Genomic DNA, 22,363 nt, shown 5'->3' on the forward strand with positions numbered 1-22,363 from the left:
ACTGAATCGATAATCGATGACGTCAGAAGTAAACAATAATAGCCATGTGCTTTTTTATGTAGCCGTCTAGTGGCGCCACCGCACGCCATGATTTGAATCGAACCAGGAAGTATGGCAGCATTTGAGGGGTAAGAAAACTGAAGAAAACATCGAATAAAGTCGTCGTTCTTTCATAGTTAGCTTCGCAGACATCCTTTTTCTGATAAAATAAAGGCTATTTTACACCCTGAATTAAGAAATAAAAGTTCTTTTCGTGCCATTGTAGAATAATCGAGGTTTTAATAGCAACAAATTCGATACATATCTTTAGTCTGTGTTTCATACTTTCAATCATTCAAGTCTCTGGTTTTCTCTTGAATTATGAGCGTTACAATTTGAAATATTTTACCTTTTTCTCCTTAGGCCTAATAATAATACCTGCAAATAATACTCGTCCCACGAGGTCGAAGGTTTTGCAGTAAACGAAGATATTCTTATACAGGCTTGCGCCTTCCATCTTTTCTATTAGCCTAATTTACCCAGCATTATTCAACAAAAACTTTTATTTGAATTTTGCAGATCCAATAAAGCTCTCTGGCAGTTCATAACTGGTGGTTCAATACTTCGTCCTCAGGTAAATCAAATATTGTTATAACGGAATTAATTCATCGAGGTCTTAGATATATAGACCACCTGGCTCTGCTGGATATAAGTTCATGTAATATCTTACATATTTTTAGGAACTAGTTCAAGCTGAAATTACTCGAAGTAAAGATAAACTTCTTCAGGGATTACTCGGCTTGAAAAAATGCAGGTACGTAAGTGAAGACGGATTAAAAATCAAAATCAGGAAGCTGTTAGTTAAATTGTTACTCTATCCATTTAGTGGCACTCCTGGTTCAGCATTGAAAGCTCAAAAGAAAATCGACAAAGGTCCGACTTACGAATTTGTTTTGAAATTTAGCAAATTTCTGGTAAGGCCTGAGCTTATAGAATTTATCGATGAACTACTGAAGATATTATTTGCAGCATCGAGGAATTTTCTTTTTTTCGTCGCAGGATTTGGATGAAGTTCTCGCTTACGACTTATTTTCGAATTATCTGGAACACGATTATCGAGGCACTGACGAAGAGTTGGAAAACGCGTTGAAAGATGATCGCTACGGTTACGCATTGTTGCTGAAGCTGCGCGATTACTACTTCACGGAACGTCTGTATTTGTTGCTGTGCATTAAACATATACTTAGTCACTGGCAGGACGAGGATCACTATTACAAGGTATCAATTCTTTTTTGCGTAAAAAGAAACTCTAAAACCTAATGAGCGAAACCTGTGGAGACGAAGTTTAGTCAGTACTTTGAAACTGTCAGAAAATGAATTGTTAAATTATCAACTTTGGGTTTTGCTCATTAACTCTTGAAATATGGAGAGTAATATAAGTAACTACCAGTCATCTCTAAAACTCGATTAAGTTTTTACCTAAAATCTGTTTCTTTACTATTTTGATGAATGGTTTATTTAATATTTTAGGCACAATATGTGAAATTTGTTGAATCGGTCACTGAAAATGATGAACTTATTGAAAAGGTAAAGATTTTTTTTGAGATTAGGTTTTCATAAGTGAATAGCTTTCTAGTACTTATCTATATTTTTCAACGGATTTCAGATAATTGAACAATATACAAATTTTTCCGCTGCCCAGGCCCCTACTTGGGAAACACATGGACAGGCTATGGTGAGTGCCATATTCATATATTTGGACAACCCCTTTACCCTTCTGTCTAGGGCTTTTGTCTAAAATAAAGTGTTATATCTTCTTCTTTTGTCTAGTCGGTTCACCAATCAAAGATCTGGATGGTTCAGAATCTTAAAGAACAGGTATTGTTGAGCCCCTGATAAGCAGCGTTACAAACTCTCTTGGAATTGTCAAATATCTTCATTCATTACGTATTTCAGTGTGAATTGTTAGAGATACTTTTACTGTATTACAAAGATATTCAACACGCACCCAAGGATTTATTGAAGATTCTTAAACTGTTCAAGGTTAGGAAATGCACTGATTTTTACTTGTTTTTGATAATATTCATATCAGTACCAGTTATGCTGATAATAACTCAACGTTTCTGAAAAATTTCAGGCAAATGGTTTTGGAAAACATCAAACAAATAGACATTTAATAGATGAAAATGTGCAGCATTTAGTAAAACGTGTCGGGTAGGTATTTTATGTAAAACTATGAAGTGTATTGTCGTCAGGATCGAATATTCAAACTATGATTTCTAATTCAGATATTTACAAGTTATGGTTATCATCGAAGGGTTAGATTTAGAATATCTGTACCAACTCAGCGCTAAAAACAGGTTAGTTATCCTTCGAAATCGATAACCCAATGTCTATGATAGCTGTCATTGATGCATCTAGAGCTGCCAGCTGTTCCTGATTTTCAGTATTTGTTCGATACAAAATTAATAGAATTATGAAAGATGTTATTGCTTAATTTGAACATTTTCTTTCATATTTCAATGAAATGATACTGAATAAAATTCAATTTGTTACTGATGGTACTTCAGAGGTTGGCAGCCCTAGAAATAGGATGGAATAGGATCAAATTTATTTTATGTATTTCAGCGTAAAAGATCATCATATTTTAAAAGCGACGACTGAGTTCCCTGAATTGAACAGCGTGTTCTGTAGCCTCGGTGACCAGTCGACTCACGCTCCGTTGTTGTTGGCCTGGACAACAATACGCCACCTGGTGTACGATACAGAAGATGCGTTAGTTACTCGTAAACTGGGTAACACGTCGTTGCATTTGCGGGTGTTCGACTTTCTACTGAATCTGTTGAAGAGCGAACCATTTTGTGGAAAAGCGGTATGCTAGCCTTTCAAATATTAGCAGGGTCCCTACAATTCCTTGATTCCTTAAAAACTCCTTTTCTAAACCAAAAATTGTTATAAAGGTGCTTCAAACTCTTTTAATTTGAGTGAAATACTCGAAACTCCTTCAATTTTGAGAAAAAGGCAATTAGAAATTTTTGTCTATTTTGTAGTTGTACAGTAGACTAAGCTTAAATCGGTAAAGTTGGGAGCAGAATCTTTTTTACCCGATTAGAGAAGATTTTCAAATAAGAAACTGAGTTCAAGGTCGTGTACAGGTTATTGGATTTGCTTACAGCACCACTAAATGAGATAAGCAGTACCTATTAAGGAGGAGTCTACTACTGTAATTTGGATATGAAAGTGATGCAGACATTTATTTGAAATTTGAAATTTTCTCCTTTAAAACTCATCGAAAGCTCCTTATTTCCAGGAATGACCTGTAGGAACCCTGATTATAGTGAAATTATAGATGTTTACGTGAAAGTTAGTTTTTACACAGTGTAGATTTGATCAAATTGTAGGTGGTCGCCAGTGTATGTCAGTATATAGTGTATGGTTTGTTGAGCGTAGTACTTACTGTATTTCATGAAGATACATTGGGCGATTCTGAGGTAACGCAGCAACTGTTGAAATTGCTTTTGAATTTAGAACTCAAATTCGACGTACTTACTTCAGACCCTGTGTAAATGTGCGCGAATGTTTCAATGACCTCTTATACTGTAGGGTTTGTATGCTGTTGCTGAAATGGTTCTTAAACGTCCGTTCATCAGTGAAGATATTTGGGAGAAAGTATGTAATAACCCATCTGTACGATATTATCAGTGCTCGTCTATTATTTTCCATTGAAATGTTTGAACGCCGTTTTCAGGGTTTTGATAAAGGAGTTGGAATGTTGGTGCAGTCGGCGTCGTCTTTGTTTCCTTTAGAATTTCATAATTTTGTTAATCTATGCACATCGTTAGCCACTAGTGACAAAGAAGGAGCAAATAAGGTAACGATTGAGAAAAGCCACGATATCGATTTGAACAACTGCTAGTGTATTTTTCACATTTCAGGTGGAATCTTTCCACCCATTTTCAGAGTTTATTTGAAAAGTAAGAAAAAACAATAACAGCTGTTTGATAATAAATTGATATTGTGCGTTTCTCTAAACGATATTCAAGACTGGAAACGGTCTCAACTATTAACAATTCTGGTTTTGTTTAACCGATATGGTGTTATCTGTTCAAGGTTATGAAAATGCTGCGTAAATTGCCGACGTACACGGAATATCTGGAACAGAATAGCGCGCGAGATGTGGAGAATGTAGCGATGGATGATAGCACGTGGCAACTGATCAACTCGAAGCGTCTTTACGGTACTAATAAGATAGTCATACCGAAGGGTACATATGGAACAGTCATTTCACACCCAGGTACGACGCGGATTTTCGAAAATGAAATTTTTTCAATTCGATTTAGTTGTTCTTCACGAGGGTGGCCGCTGACCTGGAAAAGTCGGGGAATTTGACCAATTTTACCAAAAACCTGGAAATTCTTTATAATCAATACATGATTCAATGAAAAATCAATGAATTGTATCATTTTAAACCTAGAAATTTATCTAATATCGAATTTTGTGTAAGCACATGGCAAAATCTGGGTAATCTCGGGGATTTATAAATGGGCGGAAAGTGGTCACCCTGTTCACTGGTACAGTCCTGTAGTTTGAAATAATGAATTTATGCAGATCGAGCTCCAGCCATTCAATGGGAATATTCATACGATTGTTTTCAACTGTTACATTGTGAGTGTGAATTACTGTTAGATCAAGTTGCACAAGGGGCAGGTATGTATTTGTGCGCAGAACTCAAATTACACAATTATCATAGCTGTTTATAAGCGGAGTTAGAGTATAGAAAGTAGTATTCGATGACTCGATGATTTTTTTTTCAAGGAATGGTTCATGAGAGTTCTGTAATGAAGGTTTTAGACATAGTGAAATTGTTGCACACGTTACTGCAAGCTGACACTTCATTGTTGAATGATCTACAGCCATTAACGAGCCTCATTTTTCCTCTAATTCATCGGTAGTACAGAATCTTGAATTTTATGTTAAGTCCTTTTTATGATTGATAAGCCTACCTGCTTACAATGTCATGGCTTAATTACAGATTTTCATCCCTTGCATCACCACCGTTGGAACTGATCGCAGCTTGTCTTGACGTTCTTGCCAGCTTAGCTAATGTCAATCCGAAGAAGGTATTAAAACTACATACATTTCATACCGGTAGTTCTATTACAACATAGACTTGCATCACATATGAAATATCCTATGATATTAGCTTTGATCTTTCTTTGTCTATATGAGACATTTTCTTACGCTTAGATCTATCATCTTGGATTTCAGATATGGCATAACTTACAACATACAGGATTTCTACCATTCCTTACTGAAAATTTCACGAATGTCATGGATGTGGCTAGGTCTGTATCATTCATTATATAAATCTCATTTCATCTTTTTCGTAATCCTTGATATCGGTACTAAAAACAGACACTCTTTCAATACAGCGGGAGTGGACTAAATCCTGGCACTTTTGGGCGTCTGCTTTCGAGCTATGAGATCCCGTTAGGAACCTACCCGGTTACGCTGTCATTTCTCGATTTGGTAGCAAATCTCGTGCAGGTATTCGACAACTTAGTTCCGTAGAGAATTCTTCTTATAATAACTACTGTGAACTTCATTCGATCGACGTTATATTGCAGCCGTTGGCTAAAGAGAATATGGGTAATACATTACTGAGCAGTGCTCTGTTTATCGTACGCGAGATCTTCCCGGTTTTCCAGAAATGGCGATACTATCATATTGGCCGTCGTGAAACTCTAGGTAGGCAATACCGGTTAGATATCCAGGGCTGGGTTTAAACTCAAACGCGAATGAACCCAATAGTGTCATTCAGTATATCTGAAAAAAAATAGTTTATATGGTATGACATGTGAAATTATGAATGATTAGATCAATTCTTTAATTCATTGTTGATTCATATTTCAGGTCAAAAATGTCTCGATATTTTCCATAAGATTCTCAATATCGGTGGAGAAGACGCTGACAATGAAAACGATAATGGACTCAGCTTGAGAGGTCTTTGCGTTCACTGTTTGCTGTATACAGAATCGGGGCGAGCACTCTTAGATATTGTAGCTATCGGTGTCGATACCGTAGAGCTCGCGTTATCGCAACAAGGAAGGTAATTATCATTCAGAAAAAAATTGAAAATTATATATACATGTTATTAGAAACTGATGCTTAATCGATCTTAATAGATGTAGGACCCAGCTCCACCACAGTTGATGGTTAGGTTTGAGTTAAGAGTTGAATTGATAAATTGGAAATGAACTCATTTGGACCTCCCTGCATCAACTCTTGGGGCTAATTCTGTTAATGGCTTATCAGTCCAAGACCATCTTAGTTCTTTAGTCAATCTAACAATGACAATTTCTTACCATTAAGGACCACCTGTCTAACAAGTCTCGGCTATGGATGCACCCATGATGATAAAGTTTAAACAGCAACTGATGACCAACCGGATTCTGACCCATATCTGACGAAAGACCTGTGATCGTTTTATGACTAATTCATAATTCTCTTCCAGTGCTAATGAAGGAATCGGAGTCGATCTGATTCAACAGATACGATTCGGATTCTCGGTGTTGAATCGTCTGCTGTTGCTGCGATCGTCGAGTTTACCCCCGTCGCCCGTCGAGCAGGCGTTATCGACTCAACCGGCTAACAGATCTCAACCGCACGTTATAGCTACGATCGCTCAATATATCTACCATCGACACGATCCACGTCTGCCTGTCCTCTCTACTCTATTATTAAATAGATTAGCTATGGTTAGTTTATTATTTCTCTCAAATATAATTCCATTGGGTTCAACTTTTCGCTTAGAAAATAGAAATGCCTAGGATTATCGACCAATAACCATTTCCACGTTGAGTAAAGGTAAAAGTTTTGATTCAAACTTATTTGATTGAACTAATTTTTACCTCGAGGGTCAATTTCAACCAAGAATTGGGCTAAAACTAGCCTATGAAACTGGTTCTAGGGTTATTCAATTGTGTCACAGATTCTTGCTATCAAGCAGTTGCGATGCGCTATGAATCTAGTATACGATACAAAATTAGCTGTTTTATTTAGGTTTCACCGATGTCGTTGATGGCGTGTCTCGGAAATGACGCTTCGAGCATACGCGACATATTTCTATCACGGTTACAGTCGTATACAGAAGTGAGTATCGCCGTATCATTGCTTATGAATGAATCTATCGAATAATCACGTGTACTGGCACATTTAATTTATGATTTTAGGATATTCGACTGAAGGTCGTGATTTTAGAATTACTGTCGATCTGTGTGGAAACGCAGCCTGGTTTAACGGAAATGTTTCTCAATATCAAACTCACCGATAAATCCGACCAGGATAAGATCAGCAAAGATAAAAAACTGTCGGAAACAAAGAGAAAGGTTTGTTTCGTTAATAATACGGCATCGGATGTTTTGTGCATCGAAAATCATGGAATCTTTTGTCAGTTTGATAGAATTATGAATAACCTTTTACAGGAGCTCGAACTTGGAAAAGTTAGTTGTTTAAACGCCGTTCTCGGTTTACTGAAAGAAAATCAGTCTTTGCTGAAAGAAGATGAACAGGTATGGAGAGATTGTGAATGAAATATTAAACCGAAAAATAATGAAGGACTCATTGCTTTATCCTGCTCTTAAATGACTGTCTTGTTTTAAAGATTGTTGGCCATTGTCCACCGGATCTACTGTGCGCTGTGATGGAGTTTATTCACGCTCTTTGGTTCGGTAGAAGAGAGACTGCGATGGCTGTACTCAGAAACAAGTACGTTTTGAATAATACTTACCTTAATTAACACAGTTCCCCAGTTGTGAGTTAGAATGGGCCTCAGTTAAGATAACTTCATTTTCATAAGTGAGAGTCATGTTAAACCAGAATGACTGAGCTGGGTCACTCATGCTTTGTTATCTACCAACAATGATGTATTGAATTCGGATTGAAATGTGGTTTTGTTTTTTTGCTGATAGGAATGATTTTTGGGAACACGTTTGCGCGCCTTTGAGATCGAATTTGCCAGTTCCTGCTGATGTAAGTATCGGTACCAAATGTTTTTTATTTCGAATAATTTTACGAATTTACGAAAATATCCCTAAATCTGTATGATCGTTGATTGCAGAATGTTGCCCTAGCCAGTGATGTAAAGACAGCCTCGTACGTTATTCAAATATTAGCTCTTGAACTGTATGGTTTAGGCAGGTAAGATACTTCTCTCTTCAAATCCTTCTTCAACAAGCAAAATCTATTCGATCCATTGCTACAAATTTTAACATCTCCTGATGATATTTCAATTCTAGCACGAAACTCGATGCCAGTTTGGAGAAGGTCCTGTCGACGATACTTAACGAAAAAAGAATCATGTACTGGTCAGAAGTAAGTTATATATAGAGAAATTGATGTTTTGCCACATTTATATCGATTGAGATAGTAAATTAATTCCTCGATGAGACTGATTTATGTTTGTTTAAAAACCCAAACTATTAATCCCTCTTCCAGCCAAACTGGAAGACTGAAGTTAATATTGATATGTTCATTAACCACACTGTGTTAATTTATGCATTGATGCTATGTTTTAATATGTTCGCAGTATATTCGGGACATGTTGATACTGGAAGGAAAAGTGCAAGAACCGAGAGAGATCGAAACCTCTGAAAGTAGCGTACTTCATTTACTGTACGGATGGCGATGCTTCCTCGTTGTAATGGCCACATACAAGGTAAAACATTGTTACATCCGTTCAGATTTAATTCTGACTGATTTTGCTTGTTACGGTTTGATCGTATTGTTTTGTAGGGTAACGCCATGAAACTTGATGATCTCACAAAGTGTGCTCTGCTGACGCATGTCCTTAAAGGTTTATGCAGCCAGTTCACTCATACCCTCGACAAATTGAAGATGAAAATCGCGACTGTTGCCAGCAACCTCTACTTCACTTTACTGAGACATTGGATCGGGTATGTTCAATTATGAATACATTAAACAGGCCACTGACCTGGAGAACCTGGAAACCTCAGGGAATTGGGATAGATTCCTCAGGGAATTTTGTGTTATAACATGAAAATTCAGGGAAAACTCAGGGGTTTTCTAAATGGGTGGAAAGTAGCCACCCTGTTAAAACAAATGAATTTTGATATTTTGGCTCTATGACCTTTTCCTTTCTGCAGTTGCTTGAAAGCGTATGATCCTACGGTGGTATTGTTGACTAATGTTCTTCACGAAATGTCGTCGGACAGTCAGTTGAATCTACCGTCAGTTCAAATCGGAGTACCCGGTTCATTGTTACTCATTCTACAAGATAAAAGCACTACAGGAAATAAAGGTAAGTTGTTAGAGATGTCTATTGAAAACAATTGCTGTAAAGGCTTACGATTCTACGCTATAGATTACATGAATGAGTTGAAAACTTTCCATGTACAGTCTACCTTTCTTACCAGATGAATAACTGCTTATTTTTATTGGCAGACGTAAGTCGTCAGTGTTTGGATGATGTATTGAATATCATTTGTCCGATGATTGTCAACGGTGTTCATCAGCTGTATAAAGTTTTGAATTCTCTGAAAAAAGAGAACGAAGGGACTACGGACATGGATTTGCAAATCAAAGTATGTGCTGTGAAAAATAGTGCACATCAGTTGTTGAATTTTCAGAATCAAGACTTGGTCATTTTCACATTTCAGCCTCAAGTTCTATTATTGAATGTTTTGCACGAACTGATTCAAAGCTATGACAATCCACATTCGTGGTTACCCGTTCTACAAAGTACGATGGTGCTGCCAACTTTAGTATCGGCTCTTCAATACTGCATTCAGGTATATAAAGTACAATTCACTTTTAAGTAAAAACTACAGTAAATCTAAAGATTGTAGAAATAATTTTGAATGTTAAAAGCCTCAGTCTCTCTTCCGAGGTTGTTTAGAATTACATTTACCCTTTTTGTGAGATAAAACAAGAAATTGACCATACAAGTCATGCATTATCTATGCTTGCGCAACATATTCTTGTTTTAGCCTTAGTCTTATCATTTTACCATATAAGAAAAGTTCTGGTTAGATTTTCTATTTCTTGTATCTTCAGGTTAAACAGGGAATTCATTACGTGCAAGGGATAGTTACTCTGTTTCACTCTTTGGCAAAAATTCCTCAGGTAAATCTTGAATCGATATCCACCAAACGATTTGATACAATTATTAAGGAGTATCTGTTTGAGACTCTAATGTTTTATATTTCAGGCAGCTGAAGCTTTAGCCAGTAACAATTTAAGTCAACATCTATGTTTGTGTGTGACACAGTTATACACTAGAGAACGTTACCCTTCTGATGACACGACAACAAAGGTAATATTGACAAGTTTATTGATATTCATTTATTACCAAAAATCGATATAAAACAAGATTAAGATTCTTTAGGTTTAGCTCTCTTGCCGTTTCGAGATACTGATCCCCTGCTGTCAATGATAAGCTTTTGCCGCTCATGTTTCTTATGAGAATCACTTCATCTTTTTCAGAGTAAACTGGAATCCGATGGTCCTGTATATAACAATCCAACGTGGTTAGGAATCTATCGTTTGATAATCAACCTCGTTTCGCATTTATTAGCAACGTTACGTTACACTTTCCTACAAGATGCTCTAGACTTCGTCGGGGTTCATCAAGACCGACTATTGCAGGTAAGATTTCTTGAAATCCATAATTTTCTAAGTACCGGTATTTAAGGGCCCAGTTTCGTGAAAAAGGAGAAGTTTTGAAATACTTCCAGTCCATTTTGAGCTTTAACTTAGTGGTATTGGTGAAAGTCAGTATCTGTAATCGGCATTTTTTTTTGTAAAAGAGTTTAGCTACAGTACAGATGTCACTGGCAGTTCCTCAGTTAATGGAAGCTGAAACTACCTGTCATCTTCTCTATGAACTGGCTCATTTCCCTCGCGAATGGCGTCTGCATCTTCCGCATGTATGGGAACCTATGATGGTAAGACTAAAATCGTTGCCAATCTTCTCTGACTGCCTCAAACTCCCAAACCTTCGGATGAGGATTACTATATATATATATATTCATAATTACAGATTGGAGTGTGTGAACTGATGCAAATGTGTATATCATTGTTCATCCGGCCTCATTTATTACAACATGTTTTAGAGGTTAGTTTCCTACTCTTACAATTTATTAAATGCTGCTTAGATTGGGCAACTTGAAATTTAGAGAAATGCATTGTTTTTCTCCAAGTCAATTTCTTTTGCATTTCATTTTAGAAACATGTAAGCCATGACAGTATTGTCGAGCGCAGCTCGCCGTCTAAATTATCGATGAGTCAGTTGAGTAGTCGAATACAAACTCAGTCGTCCACCGAGGATATTGATCAACCGTCTAAACAGCTTATCAATGGACAGTATTATCTGCTGCGTATTTTATCTCAGGGTTTCTCTTTCCTGCGCAAGTTCTCACCGGATTTATGCGAAATCATCATAGACCAGGTTTGTGTAACTACAGCGGAACCTCGTTTTAATGATTTAGTTGTTATAACAAACCTAGGATTTCGTCCCAAAGACGACAACATCAATTATTTGCATACTGGATATAAGGAACTATCGGTTACAACGAACAAATTTTCTGGTCCCCTGCAGTTCGTTGCAACGAGGTTCCACTGTACTTTGCATGCTTAGTTGAATTTGTTAAGGCTGTTTTATCCTGGTACCTTACTTCATACCAGAATTAAGATCATCTTACTTGTGTTGTAGAGTATGGATGTTAGTGAATATGAAGCATTGTTAGCGGTGATATTCAGCACGCCGTCGATGGATAAAGGAATACCTCTATCGTTTGGTACAGTACTCGCTTGTGTCAATCAAGTTCTCAGATTTTTGACAAAGGTATAAGATAATGAAACGTAACAAATGAATAATGGCTCCCGAGAAATTTATCGCGTGACTTTAATGTTTCCAGATCGATCAAAAGGCTTCGTCTCCTTCGAGAACAGGCAATAACAATCACGACCTGTCCCCTATTACTAGGTAAATTTTTGTTCCTTTTATTAGAATTCAATCAATTTTTAATTAATATTTTCATTGAATATATATACAAATACATTGTAGATTGTTTTCAACAAATGATGATTGTTTCCATATGTTTTCAGGACATTACTAATGTTCGTATTAGAGAATGCGTTGGTTGTTATAATGTCGCAGGCGATTAAATATTTGAAAGACGGTACGCAATCGCCGAGAGAAAAACAATTTCTGAAACGAGAATTAGGAACTGAATTGGTAAGTTCGAATATGGACTTGATTGTTTTCTGATTGGAAATAACTATTCAAAACTTGTTTCGCTCTAAAATGTTATCTTTTCTTTTCCACTTTCAGAACTCGTTTTTGCAAAGTTTCATACGATACGTACGGCGTAGTGGTCCTCCGTCACCAGGTGGCACTGTATTGCTGAACCGATCAATCAGTCAGACCGGTGCGATCGGTTTGAGCGCTGATCAGACATTCTTGAAGTTAGTGGACGCATTTGTGCAGCAAGTTCTCCGGTGATCGTGATATTTCTGTGATGATCACAGCATTTCTCGAGTGATCGCAATGATTCACCGATGATCAGACATTCTCTAGTGATTGTAGTGTCTTCTCAGTGATCAGAGAGATTATTTAGTGATCGCAGTGTCTCATCGGTGATTAAAGAAGATCAGATTGTGAATATTGAAGAACAGTTATTTGTTTAAACACATGCATTTATGTACAGTACATGCATTTATTGGGTGTGACGATAACTGATCACTTCTTCATAGTAACGTTATGATCAGGTTAAATCATGAGTAATGTCAATAATTGTTATCAATAAGCCTGGGGCTACTTTGTATCCTTTAATTTCATACCATTCTTCAAGTGTTTAATACAATAAATAGTTTTGTACATTATATTATCCAATGAGTGTTGTATATTTATCTACAAATGGGTAGCCAGTTTATAACTTAGCATTAAATTAGGTATTTATTTATTATATCAGAGTCCCTACAGATCAGTCATTCCTGAATATAAGGAGTTTGAATGGAAAACGTTTCGAATTTCCAGGAATTGTTGCATTGCATGCACATCCCATAAAGTAGACTCCTACAGTAAATCATTGATTTGATGGTTCCGTAAGCAAACTTATTTTTAAGGCATTTTGCTCAAATTAAAGGAGTTTTCAAGCACCTTTAAATGAATTTTTGGTTTAGAAGACGTTTTCAAGGAATCAAGGAGTTGTAGGGACCCTGTGAAATAAGCTTTTTATACGGATGTTGGTTCAGGGTAAACCATCTCGCTGCACGCTTTGACATCGACCGGTGGCGCGATTATTCTCGCTTCTTTGTTGTTCGGAGTCGCGCGCGAGGATGAACTCGTACCCGTGGACTGCACGTCTCCGCGTTCCATCAACGTGAATATTCGCCGATTACGCGGTTTCTTCTCGCAGCAAATGAACGCCATGCGAAAACACTTGCGGAAATTCTCGCTGAGAAACGAGTAAACCAGCGGATTGACGGCGCTGTTCGCGTACGACATGCAATGAGCGAATATCTTAAACACGTAATCGATGATTTGAACTCCGCCGTCAGCTCCCGTCATACCGAAATCATTGCGTATGTGAACGATATGAATCGGCAACCAGCAAAGACCGAAAATTATAACGACTACAAGGACCATCTTGGCTACCCGTCGCCTCGCTTGGAAAGCTTTCAACGCCGCGTGGTTCGACTCTTGAAATGCTGGACTGATGCTCATCCATAAATTCTTTGCCATCAACAGATAGCAGACGACTATGATCGACAGCGGCAGGCAGTATAGAAGTACAAACACGATGATGGTATACGCTCTGCGTTGAGCCTCGACCGGCCAGTACTCGTGACAGAAATTCTTCTGCCCGCCGTGATCGAATAAGGCTTTTATTCGCGTGATAATCGCTATCGGCAGAAGTAGCATGAACGCGGCAACCCAAATGATACCGATCACAACTACAGCGCGTTCAAACGTTCTAGAAATTAGAAAATCGACCATTTTAACCCGGTTTGGTTTCGATATGTATTTTTAAAAGATTGATATATTCATATGTAAGTTTTGTACCTATAAACTCTTGATCTTACTGGAAACACGACCGCATGGTATCGATCTACACCCATTACTGTTAGTGTCATTACACTGACTGCCATTGTCACAACCATCAAATAATTCACAAATTTACCTACAAAATTTACTAACATTAACCCCTGTAAATCTAGTATTCCCCTTTCGATTGTTAGAAACTTTGACATTTTAATTCTAAGTAAAGTTAACAATAACCCCTCATATAGCGCCCAGATCGCTGATTTAGGATCTTAGTGGTGTGGATGGAGTGTATGGCAGTATACCAGGGGTTAATTTTAACTACTTCTAATAAGATGTAAAAGATGTTCCATTCTCAGAAAAAGCCTTAAGGCAAGGCTGGTGGTTTATCAGAGTTGACTGGTATCCAAAATATTCTATATCTTATAATGATTGACATTTGTCAATTGAAACAAATGATTATTCATTGAATTCTATACTGTTTACTAATAACCTGTAGTACTTACACATTTCTTCCCCGAACATCCAGTTCGGGTAGATGTACATCCACGTCGTGAATGGTACACAAAACACGAGAAACATCAGATCGGCTATGGCTAAATTCACCAGGTAAAGATTCGTGACGGTCTTCATCGCTCCGTTTCTGATCACGACGTAAACTACCAGCGTGTTACCGGTCAACCCGACGATGAATATCAATCCGTTTATCAGAGGAACGATAATCGCTTCGGGAAGAACTGCTCTCTCCGAATATTCGTAATAGTACATGTAAAACTGAGATAAATTCATCAGCTCGCTGCAGTTCGGATCGTAGAACCCGCTGCAGTTAAAATCACTCCAAAAGTCATCGTCGTAGAGTTCCTCCCCCATTGAGAAAGAAAGATTCCGTATATTTGGGATTTTTCTTGAACCAAATTTACCAGTTTCGACTCAACGCGTTATCGATGAAATTTCAACACAAAAAGAAAACAAAACGTATTTCGTCGGTAGTTCGAGAGAAAAGGCTGATCAGAGGTATCGTCGTGATTCGCAAACAAAACAATCAGAATTCATCCACGATTTGAAACTACGCAGGTCTATGAAAACTCGTTCCACGCATAATCTCATTTCAATTTCTATGGCAACATTAATCAAATTCATACCCGTGGTTTGATTATAATTATTATCACTAGGCTCGAGTTCTTAATACGGACTTAACCTACTAGTACCAGTTAATCCCGATAGCTGCCAGCAGGGGATCTTGAGGTCCAATTACACCGCAGAATGACGTCCAAATCAGGTTATCGCGTCACATTGGATGAATATAGTTTTTTGAGACGATAACAATGAATAAGTATATTTATATATGTGTGTTTTCCTAAATAAAAAAAAAATTAACGTATGTTACAATAGACTTCGGAGACAAGATTTAGAACACATGATTTTTACACATCACTTCTTACTGAAATGAATTGAGGAAGTCGATACCACAGATTTACATCAATGCCTAGCTTCCAATTGTCCGAGACTAATTCAACTTCATATTATATAAGGACGTTAAAGTTTTTTGGCTTTTCTTCAATGTAATCGTCGATTTCGCTGATTTTGCTTTCGGTTTAACACCGCCGCCGATTACGGCAGTATTTCTCCGTATAAACGATGAATGTCCGCCGAGTCCGTCGTATCCGACGCGTTTTTTCGACTCGTATCTATTCGAATTCGCCGGTTTCAAAATGTTATAACTGTAAATATCCGGTAACGAGACTTCGTCGTCGTCGTCGGCGCGTGGACGTTTTCTCGGAGCCGCCGCGGTACTACGTTCCGAGTCGGGAGAAAACATATCCGCGCTCGACGAGTCCAAGTCGATCGTCAATTTCGGAGCCGATTTCGTCGTTCGTAAAGTTTTCGGCGTATCGTCCAAGCAAATGACCGAATCGTCGAGTTTCAGCGCGGAAAACGCGACGCTACGAGTCGACATCGATGATTTATCGGCGACTTTTTCCTGAGTGGGAGTCGATTTCATGAGGTAGAATTTCATACGCTGCTCAAGGTCGGCGATCTTATCATCGCGATCTTTAAGTTTCTGCTTGCAGTTGAGCAATCTGAGATTGTAATCCTTCAGAGTTCGTTTTTGTCCGTCGCGCAGTTCCTTGAATTTCACGAGTTCTCGTTTCAACGCGACGACGTACGTGCACATTTGTTTCATTTTCGAATCGCCGTTCGCGTTTTTTTCGCTCAACAGTTCTTGAATTTCGGTCTCGCAACCTGGAACGGAAGACAAAACATTTTGGATCAGCGTTGAAAAATGCAGCTTCAGCTTCATCAGAACTTTTAATTGCGTAACCTTCATCAGGGTGGTCACTTTTATTGACTTTTTCGATCTGACAAAACAATCTAATCAATTAAGGGCTTCGTTCGTCCAGGCTGACCAAGCCCTTAACCCTTTCAGTGCGTCAACACCGCAGTGCAGTGTATGAATCTCAGTGCGTCAACACCGCAGTGCAGTGTATGAATCGGTGATGGATTTTGCTAGTACACTGCGGTGTATTGATGTAATTAGTTTTATCTCTATTGAAAGATGGCAGCACCTGTCAAACATAGTGAAATATTAGTAACTAACGATACACCGCGCCGTGGTGTAGAGGCACTATTATAGTGGTATTCCCGTTATTCAACACACTAGGGTGGAATTTTTCAAAATTTTCAAATCATCTCCAGCACTGTAGGGTATTGATTAGTCAGCACTGAAAGGGTTAATTCAGTCAACATAAATAGGCGTACAAAGACTGTTTGATTTCACGCCCCATCTAGCTGTCTCGACAAATTTCCCTGATTTTTGTAAAGGAAAGTAAATTCCCCGATTTCCAGGTAAGTGGCCACCCTGTTCATCTGCGTGAGCTAAGTCTCTACCTGTTAGAATAGTTCTGACATCTTTCAATTCTTGCATCGTCTGTTTCGCTTGATGAGCTTCTTGTTTCGCGACGTCCACGAGTTTCTGCTGCTCTTTCAGGAACCGCACCTGCCCGCGCAACGTTTTACTGACGGCCATTTCGTCGTTCAAAGACGCCGTCAATTGCAGCTTCTTCTGAGTCAACTCGACGACCTGCGCGCGCACGCCGCTCAGATCTTTTTCTTTCATACTCAACGACGCTTGCACCGAATTGAGTTCGTTTCTCAACCGTCCGACGTCGCCGTCGCCGTTCGAACCGACGATCGAGTCGTCGTGATTATCGAAATATAGTTTTTTGATGAGTTCGTTCGTGCGAAACGGTTTACGACATTGCGGACATGTTTTTGATTGATTCACCCATTGATTCAGGCACCGTTGATGGAACGTATGTCCGCAGATGATCGCCGATACTTCGGCGTTGTCCTCGTACGCTTCGCAGCATATGCTACAACCGATCTTCATCACGACGACGATTTCAGATCTGAAAATAACAAAAACATTCAATATTAACAAAGCATATCAATCCAAAATGACGTAGATCGAGAAAGGGATTGATTAAGAAGCGAGGAAAGTAGCTGCAACAAGTAGGCCACCAGATAGGAAATGTGCCCACCGCCATCATTGCTCATATGGCCGGCAATAAATTTATAAGCACTTTACACGTTAATACTCAATCCAGCGATTAAGCAACACCAAATGATAGGCCTACATCATATGCTTATACGCACACACAGAGCAAATTCTACACTAATATATTAGTAGCAGGTAAAAAAAATCCAGCTTTTGATGTTATGACATTTTCGACAGTGAGAAGTTTTTAAATTGAGTGCTATTCAATATGTCGTCACCGGTCGTCGCAAATCTATATATTATGCAGAATTATTAAGAAGGTTTTAGGGAGGGGTACGACTACAGTACTACTCTACGAGTGAGTTTATGAATGGTGAAGTCTAAGAAGTCGAAGATTGAAATTCACTATTTTTTGTTCTAAAATTGCAACTTAACGTCCTTTGCCTATTTTGATTATTTCGATAATATGGTAGTGCTACTATTGACAATAACAGCAGAACTGCAAGTGACAACTTTGTCATCCAACATTTCTCTGTGTGTCTGTAAGAACTTTTTTGAAGGAGGTTTTTGTACAAAGTGGCTTGCGGGTTGGTCCCAGCTATGCCCCCTCCCCCCACCGCGACCAATTTCTGTACTACCAAAAATTAGCGAGCTAGGCCACCCGGAATGCTCTCAAGTCAGGTCGAAATCACGGGGGTTTGGCGATGGGCTTGGATTTTATTTCCGGGTTGTTGATAATCTCGCGAGAATGGCGCTAAATATGAACTGCGAATAAATTCAAAATATCACGGAACTAAATTGTGTTTATATTGTTTATTTATCCGCTATAAAGTTTCGATAAACAATTGGTCATTAAGAATCATTTGATTATCAGACGGTCGTCATCGCCAAACCCCTGTGGTTGAAATAGAAAATTAGTGTTACTGCAGTAACAGTCCCTTCTCTGATACACAAGCTGTACAATAATCTGTTAATCCAGTGTCTATGATATATGTCAATAGATCCACATAGGATTAACGGATTATCAATTGTTTTTTACAGTGCCTACAACTCTGATACGGGTCGGGTCGCTGTGCTCTCTCTCGATAATCTGTTAATTCAGTGTCTATGATATATGTCAATAGGTCGACATAGGATTTACGGATTATCGATTGTTTTTTACAGTGCCTACAACTCTACTACGGGCCGCTGTGCTCTCTCATTCACTGTTGACTGTGTTGTGTGTGGATGAAGTGAATTTAGCCTAATTAATTAGTATTGATTCGAAAAAGGGAAATGTAAAAAAATGATCGTGACATTTGTCACAATTCCAGATTGCGAATCGGTTTTAAAGCGCCGATGGATTGCTTATATGATTCTATTCAATGACAATGATTTCGATATCTCAGATTCACTCACCGGCTTCGATTCAGTTCTGATTTGGAATGATGTCTGTCTGCAGAGTTTCCAGAACCTGTCATGTCAGGTATCAAGACCTGTCATGTCAGGTCCCGAAAAAACCAAAACTCGCAACAATATTTGACGAAACGGCGAAATATCTAGGCATGTGCTAGACGAATGGAAGAACATTTTGAGTTGAATGAATATTCTGATCCGTCGTAAATATCGAAAATGATTCAACAATAACGATAAGGAAAATGTTCTGGCTAAATTCATTTGAAAGGTTGATTTATAAGAAGAAAATATTTATGTGTAAAATGATTTATTTCTGTATTAAAGGAAAAAAATAAGTTTCAGGCATAGATGAATTAATTAATGTAGAAGTAAGGGAATATTTTCGATAGCTGAATCGAGGTCTTGATATTTCGTTTCCGCAATAAGACACTGAAAAATATCTGCTCACTATCACAGACACAGTTCGCCGGCATCACTCCTCACTGTCCTGAAGTCTCACTATTTATATTCATTGTTTTTATGATGTACATATAAAAAAGAGCCGAATGCAATATAGAGACTGATTTTATTGAGACTGATTTTAAATCAACTCATCAATTTAAAGGTTTTTTTTCTATTTATATCAGTTTTAATGCAGACCTGTCACCACAGCCACAGGTCGCGAGAAATTCTGCAAAATGGCGCGAGCTGCCGTGTGGAGGTCTCGCTTCAAAATTATTGTTTTATAGTAACTTAAGATTTAATCTATCTATGGTAAGCAATTGATATTATACTCATTACTACAATGAGACCAAAAGAATTCAAGTTTTCCTTCATTTCATCACTCAGTTTTATAATGCAGACCTGTCACCACAGGTCTCGAGAAGCTCTGAAAAATGGCGCGAGCTGCCGTGTGAGGTCTCGCTTCAAAATTATTGTTCTATAGTTACTTGGGATTTCACCCAGTCCTGAGAATGGCCGGTTCGCGAAGCTCCGTATACTGCCTATACTAAAGAGCTCGCGTGAACCACCCACCCAGTCACGTAGTCGTTATTTTACTTCGAAATTGCCGACTGGCGCTCAGTCGGCACTTTAACCACTCGGTCCTCGGCAACTACTCATCCGATTTCAATAAATAAACTACCTACACTGACCTTATGTTGTTATCTTTTCATTGTTTACACCCCAAAGAATATATTTGAAGTTCAAGTGGCTGGAAATTGCCTCTATAAATATTTTAGTACCGCTTTTGTTTTACTAAAAACGGGTTCCTCGCGAGACTCACCCGCATGAAAAAATCAATATCTTAGCAACACAACAATAGATACCGCTTTGCGCGACTCGTGGATATTTGACAAGTCATGAAAAATCGTTTCATACACAAAATACGATGACAAAATGACTAAATAAACACAACAGTAAGAACAAGAAAGATCAGAGGTTTGCAATGATGGTTTATTTTTTGAAATCGGATGAATGAGAGCTGAGTAGTGATGATGTAATTAGAGTTGAATTAAAAAGAATTTAAAATCGCCGCGTATATGGCTTCCGCGACTTAGTGTCAGGGGTCGCGTTAGCGATATACCACTGGCACTAAGGTTCTCAGTGAACTTGGGATTAACTATATCCATGGTTAGAAATTTATTTTTATGGCCTTAAAGTTCCACGATATTGTTCAGCTGGCTACTGGCGTGTATTCAACCCGGCAGAAGTAGAACCTTTTCATTCAACTTCTATAAGCTCTCAAATGTAAATCCATTCATTCTTCAACAATAGAGACACAAATTGCGGCTTTTCAGGGTTGTTGATATCATTCATACGCGCTATTGAGTACGTCACGCTATTGAATACGTCACCGGCTGGCCACGGTGTACACAAGCATAGGCCATTCACCTCTGCACACTCACACTGTGAACATGCTACCGTGGATTCTCCTCCTGGCGATTTTCGCTGCGCTCCCGCTCCTGCTCCTGTTCCTGCTTCCTGAGGAACGACGTCTTTATGTTTTATGTGTTACTGTTTGTCTCTGTGCTGTCCTGTACTGTTCCGTGTTTATTAATCCGTTCTTTTTTTCAGGGCCGATTTCTCTGTCGAATTTCAACGTTTGCTGGAACAAAACTAATGTCCAAAAGCGTCAGCTCTCCTTCGCTGGTCATGTGTCGAGGATGTCAGACAAAGAGTTGGTCAGGAAATTCTGCCCTCTACACGCCCTCATACGGAACACGAAAACTAGGATGACGAGGCCTCACTGCCCCCACCTATCTACAAAGTGTGCTGAGTGATGTCAATGACGGGCATATCTGTGGGATTGCGCGGGATACAAATGGAGTGGTTATACTGGATTGTCACGCTACTAGCATTCATTGTGTCCTTGTGACCGCCCGGATGAGGGATGATTCTACTGTCACGCTCTTTGTTTCTGGTATTCTGAGTCGGCTGAGGGATGATTCTACTGTCACGCTCTTTGATTTCTAGTTTGAGTGCTAGTTTTCATTGTGTCCTTGTGACAACCTCGGTCAGTGGATGAAGTCTCTCGTCAGCTTGTGAGTGCTAGTTTCATTGTGTCCTTGTGACAACCTCGGTCAGTGGATGAAGTCTCTTGTCACGCTTTTGGGTGCTAGTTGAGATCCTGAATCTCAACCCGGTCAAGCTGGTTGTACTGCGCCATTTGTGTTTCGTGCAATTTTACAGGTGTGTCAGTTACTGACGTCGCCCAGTACATCCTGCAGTTAGATGGGGAATGTGAGGCGTCGTCATCCTGGTTTTCGCGTTCTGTGTGAGGGCGTGTAGAGGGCAGTATATTCCTGGCTGGCTCTTTGTCTGGTGTTCTGGGCATGTGACCGGCGACGGAGAGCTGTAAAGCTTTTGAACATTAGTTTTGTTCCGTACCAGGTTTTCATCGCTCTTCTCTTTTTTTTCATTTCAGGACTCCCAAGATGAAGAAGAAGATGCTGAAGGCGACTACAGAAGATGCCGAAAAAAGAACACTGAACTCAGCAATATTGAAAGTTAAGTTGAAACACATGTAAATTACGATGTATGATACAGAAAGGATTGTGTAACTACAGAATATCATTCTTTTGCTCATTTCAGCTAAACGTAATCTGGAAAGGCCCAGCTTGATATCAACCTAAAATCTACCCACCAGAAGTGACCACAAAAGACTCCACCTTGAATAAAGCAACCACCGAAAAACCTGCTGCAACCGAACCTGGCAGTCTTGACCTCATTCTGCATAAGCAACAGGAATGCATGCATAGCGGGACACAAAGCTAAGTTGATTTTTCGACTTGAATTAGGCCTACATTATTTTATTATATTATCTTGTTGTAATTTTCTAGTGTAATTTAATTCGTGAATAAAGAATAATAATAAATAATACCTGGAGCAAAATGCATAGATATATATATATATATATATATATATATATATATATATATATATAT

At 38.6% G+C, this 22,363-nt stretch overlaps 3 protein-coding genes across 3 annotated transcripts; 1 reads left to right on the forward strand and 2 right to left on the reverse strand.

Annotated features, from left to right (window-relative positions):
* Positions 1-106: 106 nt before the first annotated feature.
* LOC141909075 (nucleoporin NUP188-like) lies at positions 107-12,870 on the forward strand. Its single transcript, XM_074799425.1, has 46 exons — positions 107-128; positions 559-613; positions 720-793; positions 866-953; positions 1,039-1,257; positions 1,510-1,566; positions 1,646-1,714; positions 1,810-1,857; positions 1,936-2,022; positions 2,117-2,193; positions 2,268-2,339; positions 2,608-2,851; positions 3,381-3,470; positions 3,583-3,648; positions 3,728-3,850; positions 4,090-4,273; positions 4,588-4,686; positions 4,795-4,927; positions 5,012-5,099; positions 5,248-5,324; positions 5,412-5,526; positions 5,607-5,727; positions 5,893-6,088; positions 6,494-6,737; positions 7,042-7,131; positions 7,212-7,367; positions 7,464-7,550; positions 7,643-7,746; positions 7,950-8,010; positions 8,099-8,178; positions 8,277-8,352; positions 8,567-8,695; positions 8,773-8,933; positions 9,144-9,298; positions 9,442-9,581; positions 9,657-9,788; positions 10,054-10,122; positions 10,208-10,312; positions 10,483-10,644; positions 10,806-10,943; positions 11,039-11,113; positions 11,225-11,446; positions 11,711-11,842; positions 11,916-11,983; positions 12,106-12,235; positions 12,332-12,870. Exons 1-46 carry the CDS (start codon positions 112-114, stop codon positions 12,500-12,502), a joined length of 5,286 nt encoding a protein of 1,761 aa, XP_074655526.1. The 5' UTR covers positions 107-111; the 3' UTR covers positions 12,503-12,870.
* LOC141909091 (galanin receptor type 1-like) lies at positions 12,839-14,914 on the reverse strand. The gene is made up of 3 exons (XM_074799457.1): positions 14,551-14,914; positions 14,066-14,183; positions 12,839-13,976 (listed from the first exon to the last, which is right to left on the reverse strand). The coding sequence occupies exons 1-3, from the start codon at positions 14,912-14,914 to the stop codon at positions 13,235-13,237; spliced, it is 1,224 nt and encodes a 407-aa protein (XP_074655558.1). The 3' UTR covers positions 12,839-13,234.
* Positions 14,915-15,551: 637 nt separating this feature from the next.
* Positions 15,552-18,967, reverse strand: LOC141909089 (E3 ubiquitin-protein ligase TRAIP-like). The gene is made up of 3 exons (XM_074799455.1): positions 18,942-18,967; positions 16,934-17,454; positions 15,552-16,288 (listed from the first exon to the last, which is right to left on the reverse strand). Exons 2-3 carry the CDS (start codon positions 17,433-17,435, stop codon positions 15,552-15,554), a joined length of 1,239 nt encoding a protein of 412 aa, XP_074655556.1. The 5' UTR covers positions 17,436-17,454; positions 18,942-18,967.
* Positions 18,968-22,363: the final 3,396 nt, after the last annotated feature.

This window comes from Tubulanus polymorphus, chromosome 7 (genome assembly GCF_964204645.1).
Source record: "Tubulanus polymorphus chromosome 7, tnTubPoly1.2, whole genome shotgun sequence".
NCBI lineage: Eukaryota > Metazoa > Nemertea > Palaeonemertea > Tubulaniformes > Tubulanidae > Tubulanus > Tubulanus polymorphus.

What these genes read in the sequence shown, in the direction of transcription:
- LOC141909075 (XM_074799425.1), top strand. An exon ending in ATTTTTCCTCTAATTCATCG is followed by an intron (nt 4,928 to 5,011) that starts GTAGTACAGAAT and finishes GCTTAATTACAG; the next exon opens with ATTTTCATCCCTTGCATCAC. An exon ending in ATGGCTGTACTCAGAAACAA is followed by an intron (nt 7,747 to 7,949) that starts GTACGTTTTGAA and finishes TTTTGCTGATAG; the next exon opens with GAATGATTTTTGGGAACACG.
- LOC141909091 (XM_074799457.1), bottom strand. Translation starts at nt 14,914, where the DNA reads ATGGGGGAGGAACTCTACGACGATGACTTTTGGAGTGATTTTAACTGC. An exon ending in GATGTTCGGGGAAGAAATGT is followed by an intron (nt 14,184 to 14,550) that starts GTAAGTACTACA and finishes TAAATTTTGTAG; the next exon opens with GTAAATTTGTGAATTATTTG. An exon ending in GTAAGATCAAGAGTTTATAG is followed by an intron (nt 13,977 to 14,065) that starts GTACAAAACTTA and finishes TCTAATTTCTAG; the next exon opens with AACGTTTGAACGCGCTGTAG.
- LOC141909089 (XM_074799455.1), bottom strand. Translation starts at nt 17,435, where the DNA reads ATGAAGATCGGTTGTAGCATATGCTGCGAAGCGTACGAGGACAACGCC. An exon ending in TGTCAGAACTATTCTAACAG is followed by an intron (nt 16,289 to 16,933) that starts GTAGAGACTTAG and finishes CTTCCGTTCCAG; the next exon opens with GTTGCGAGACCGAAATTCAA.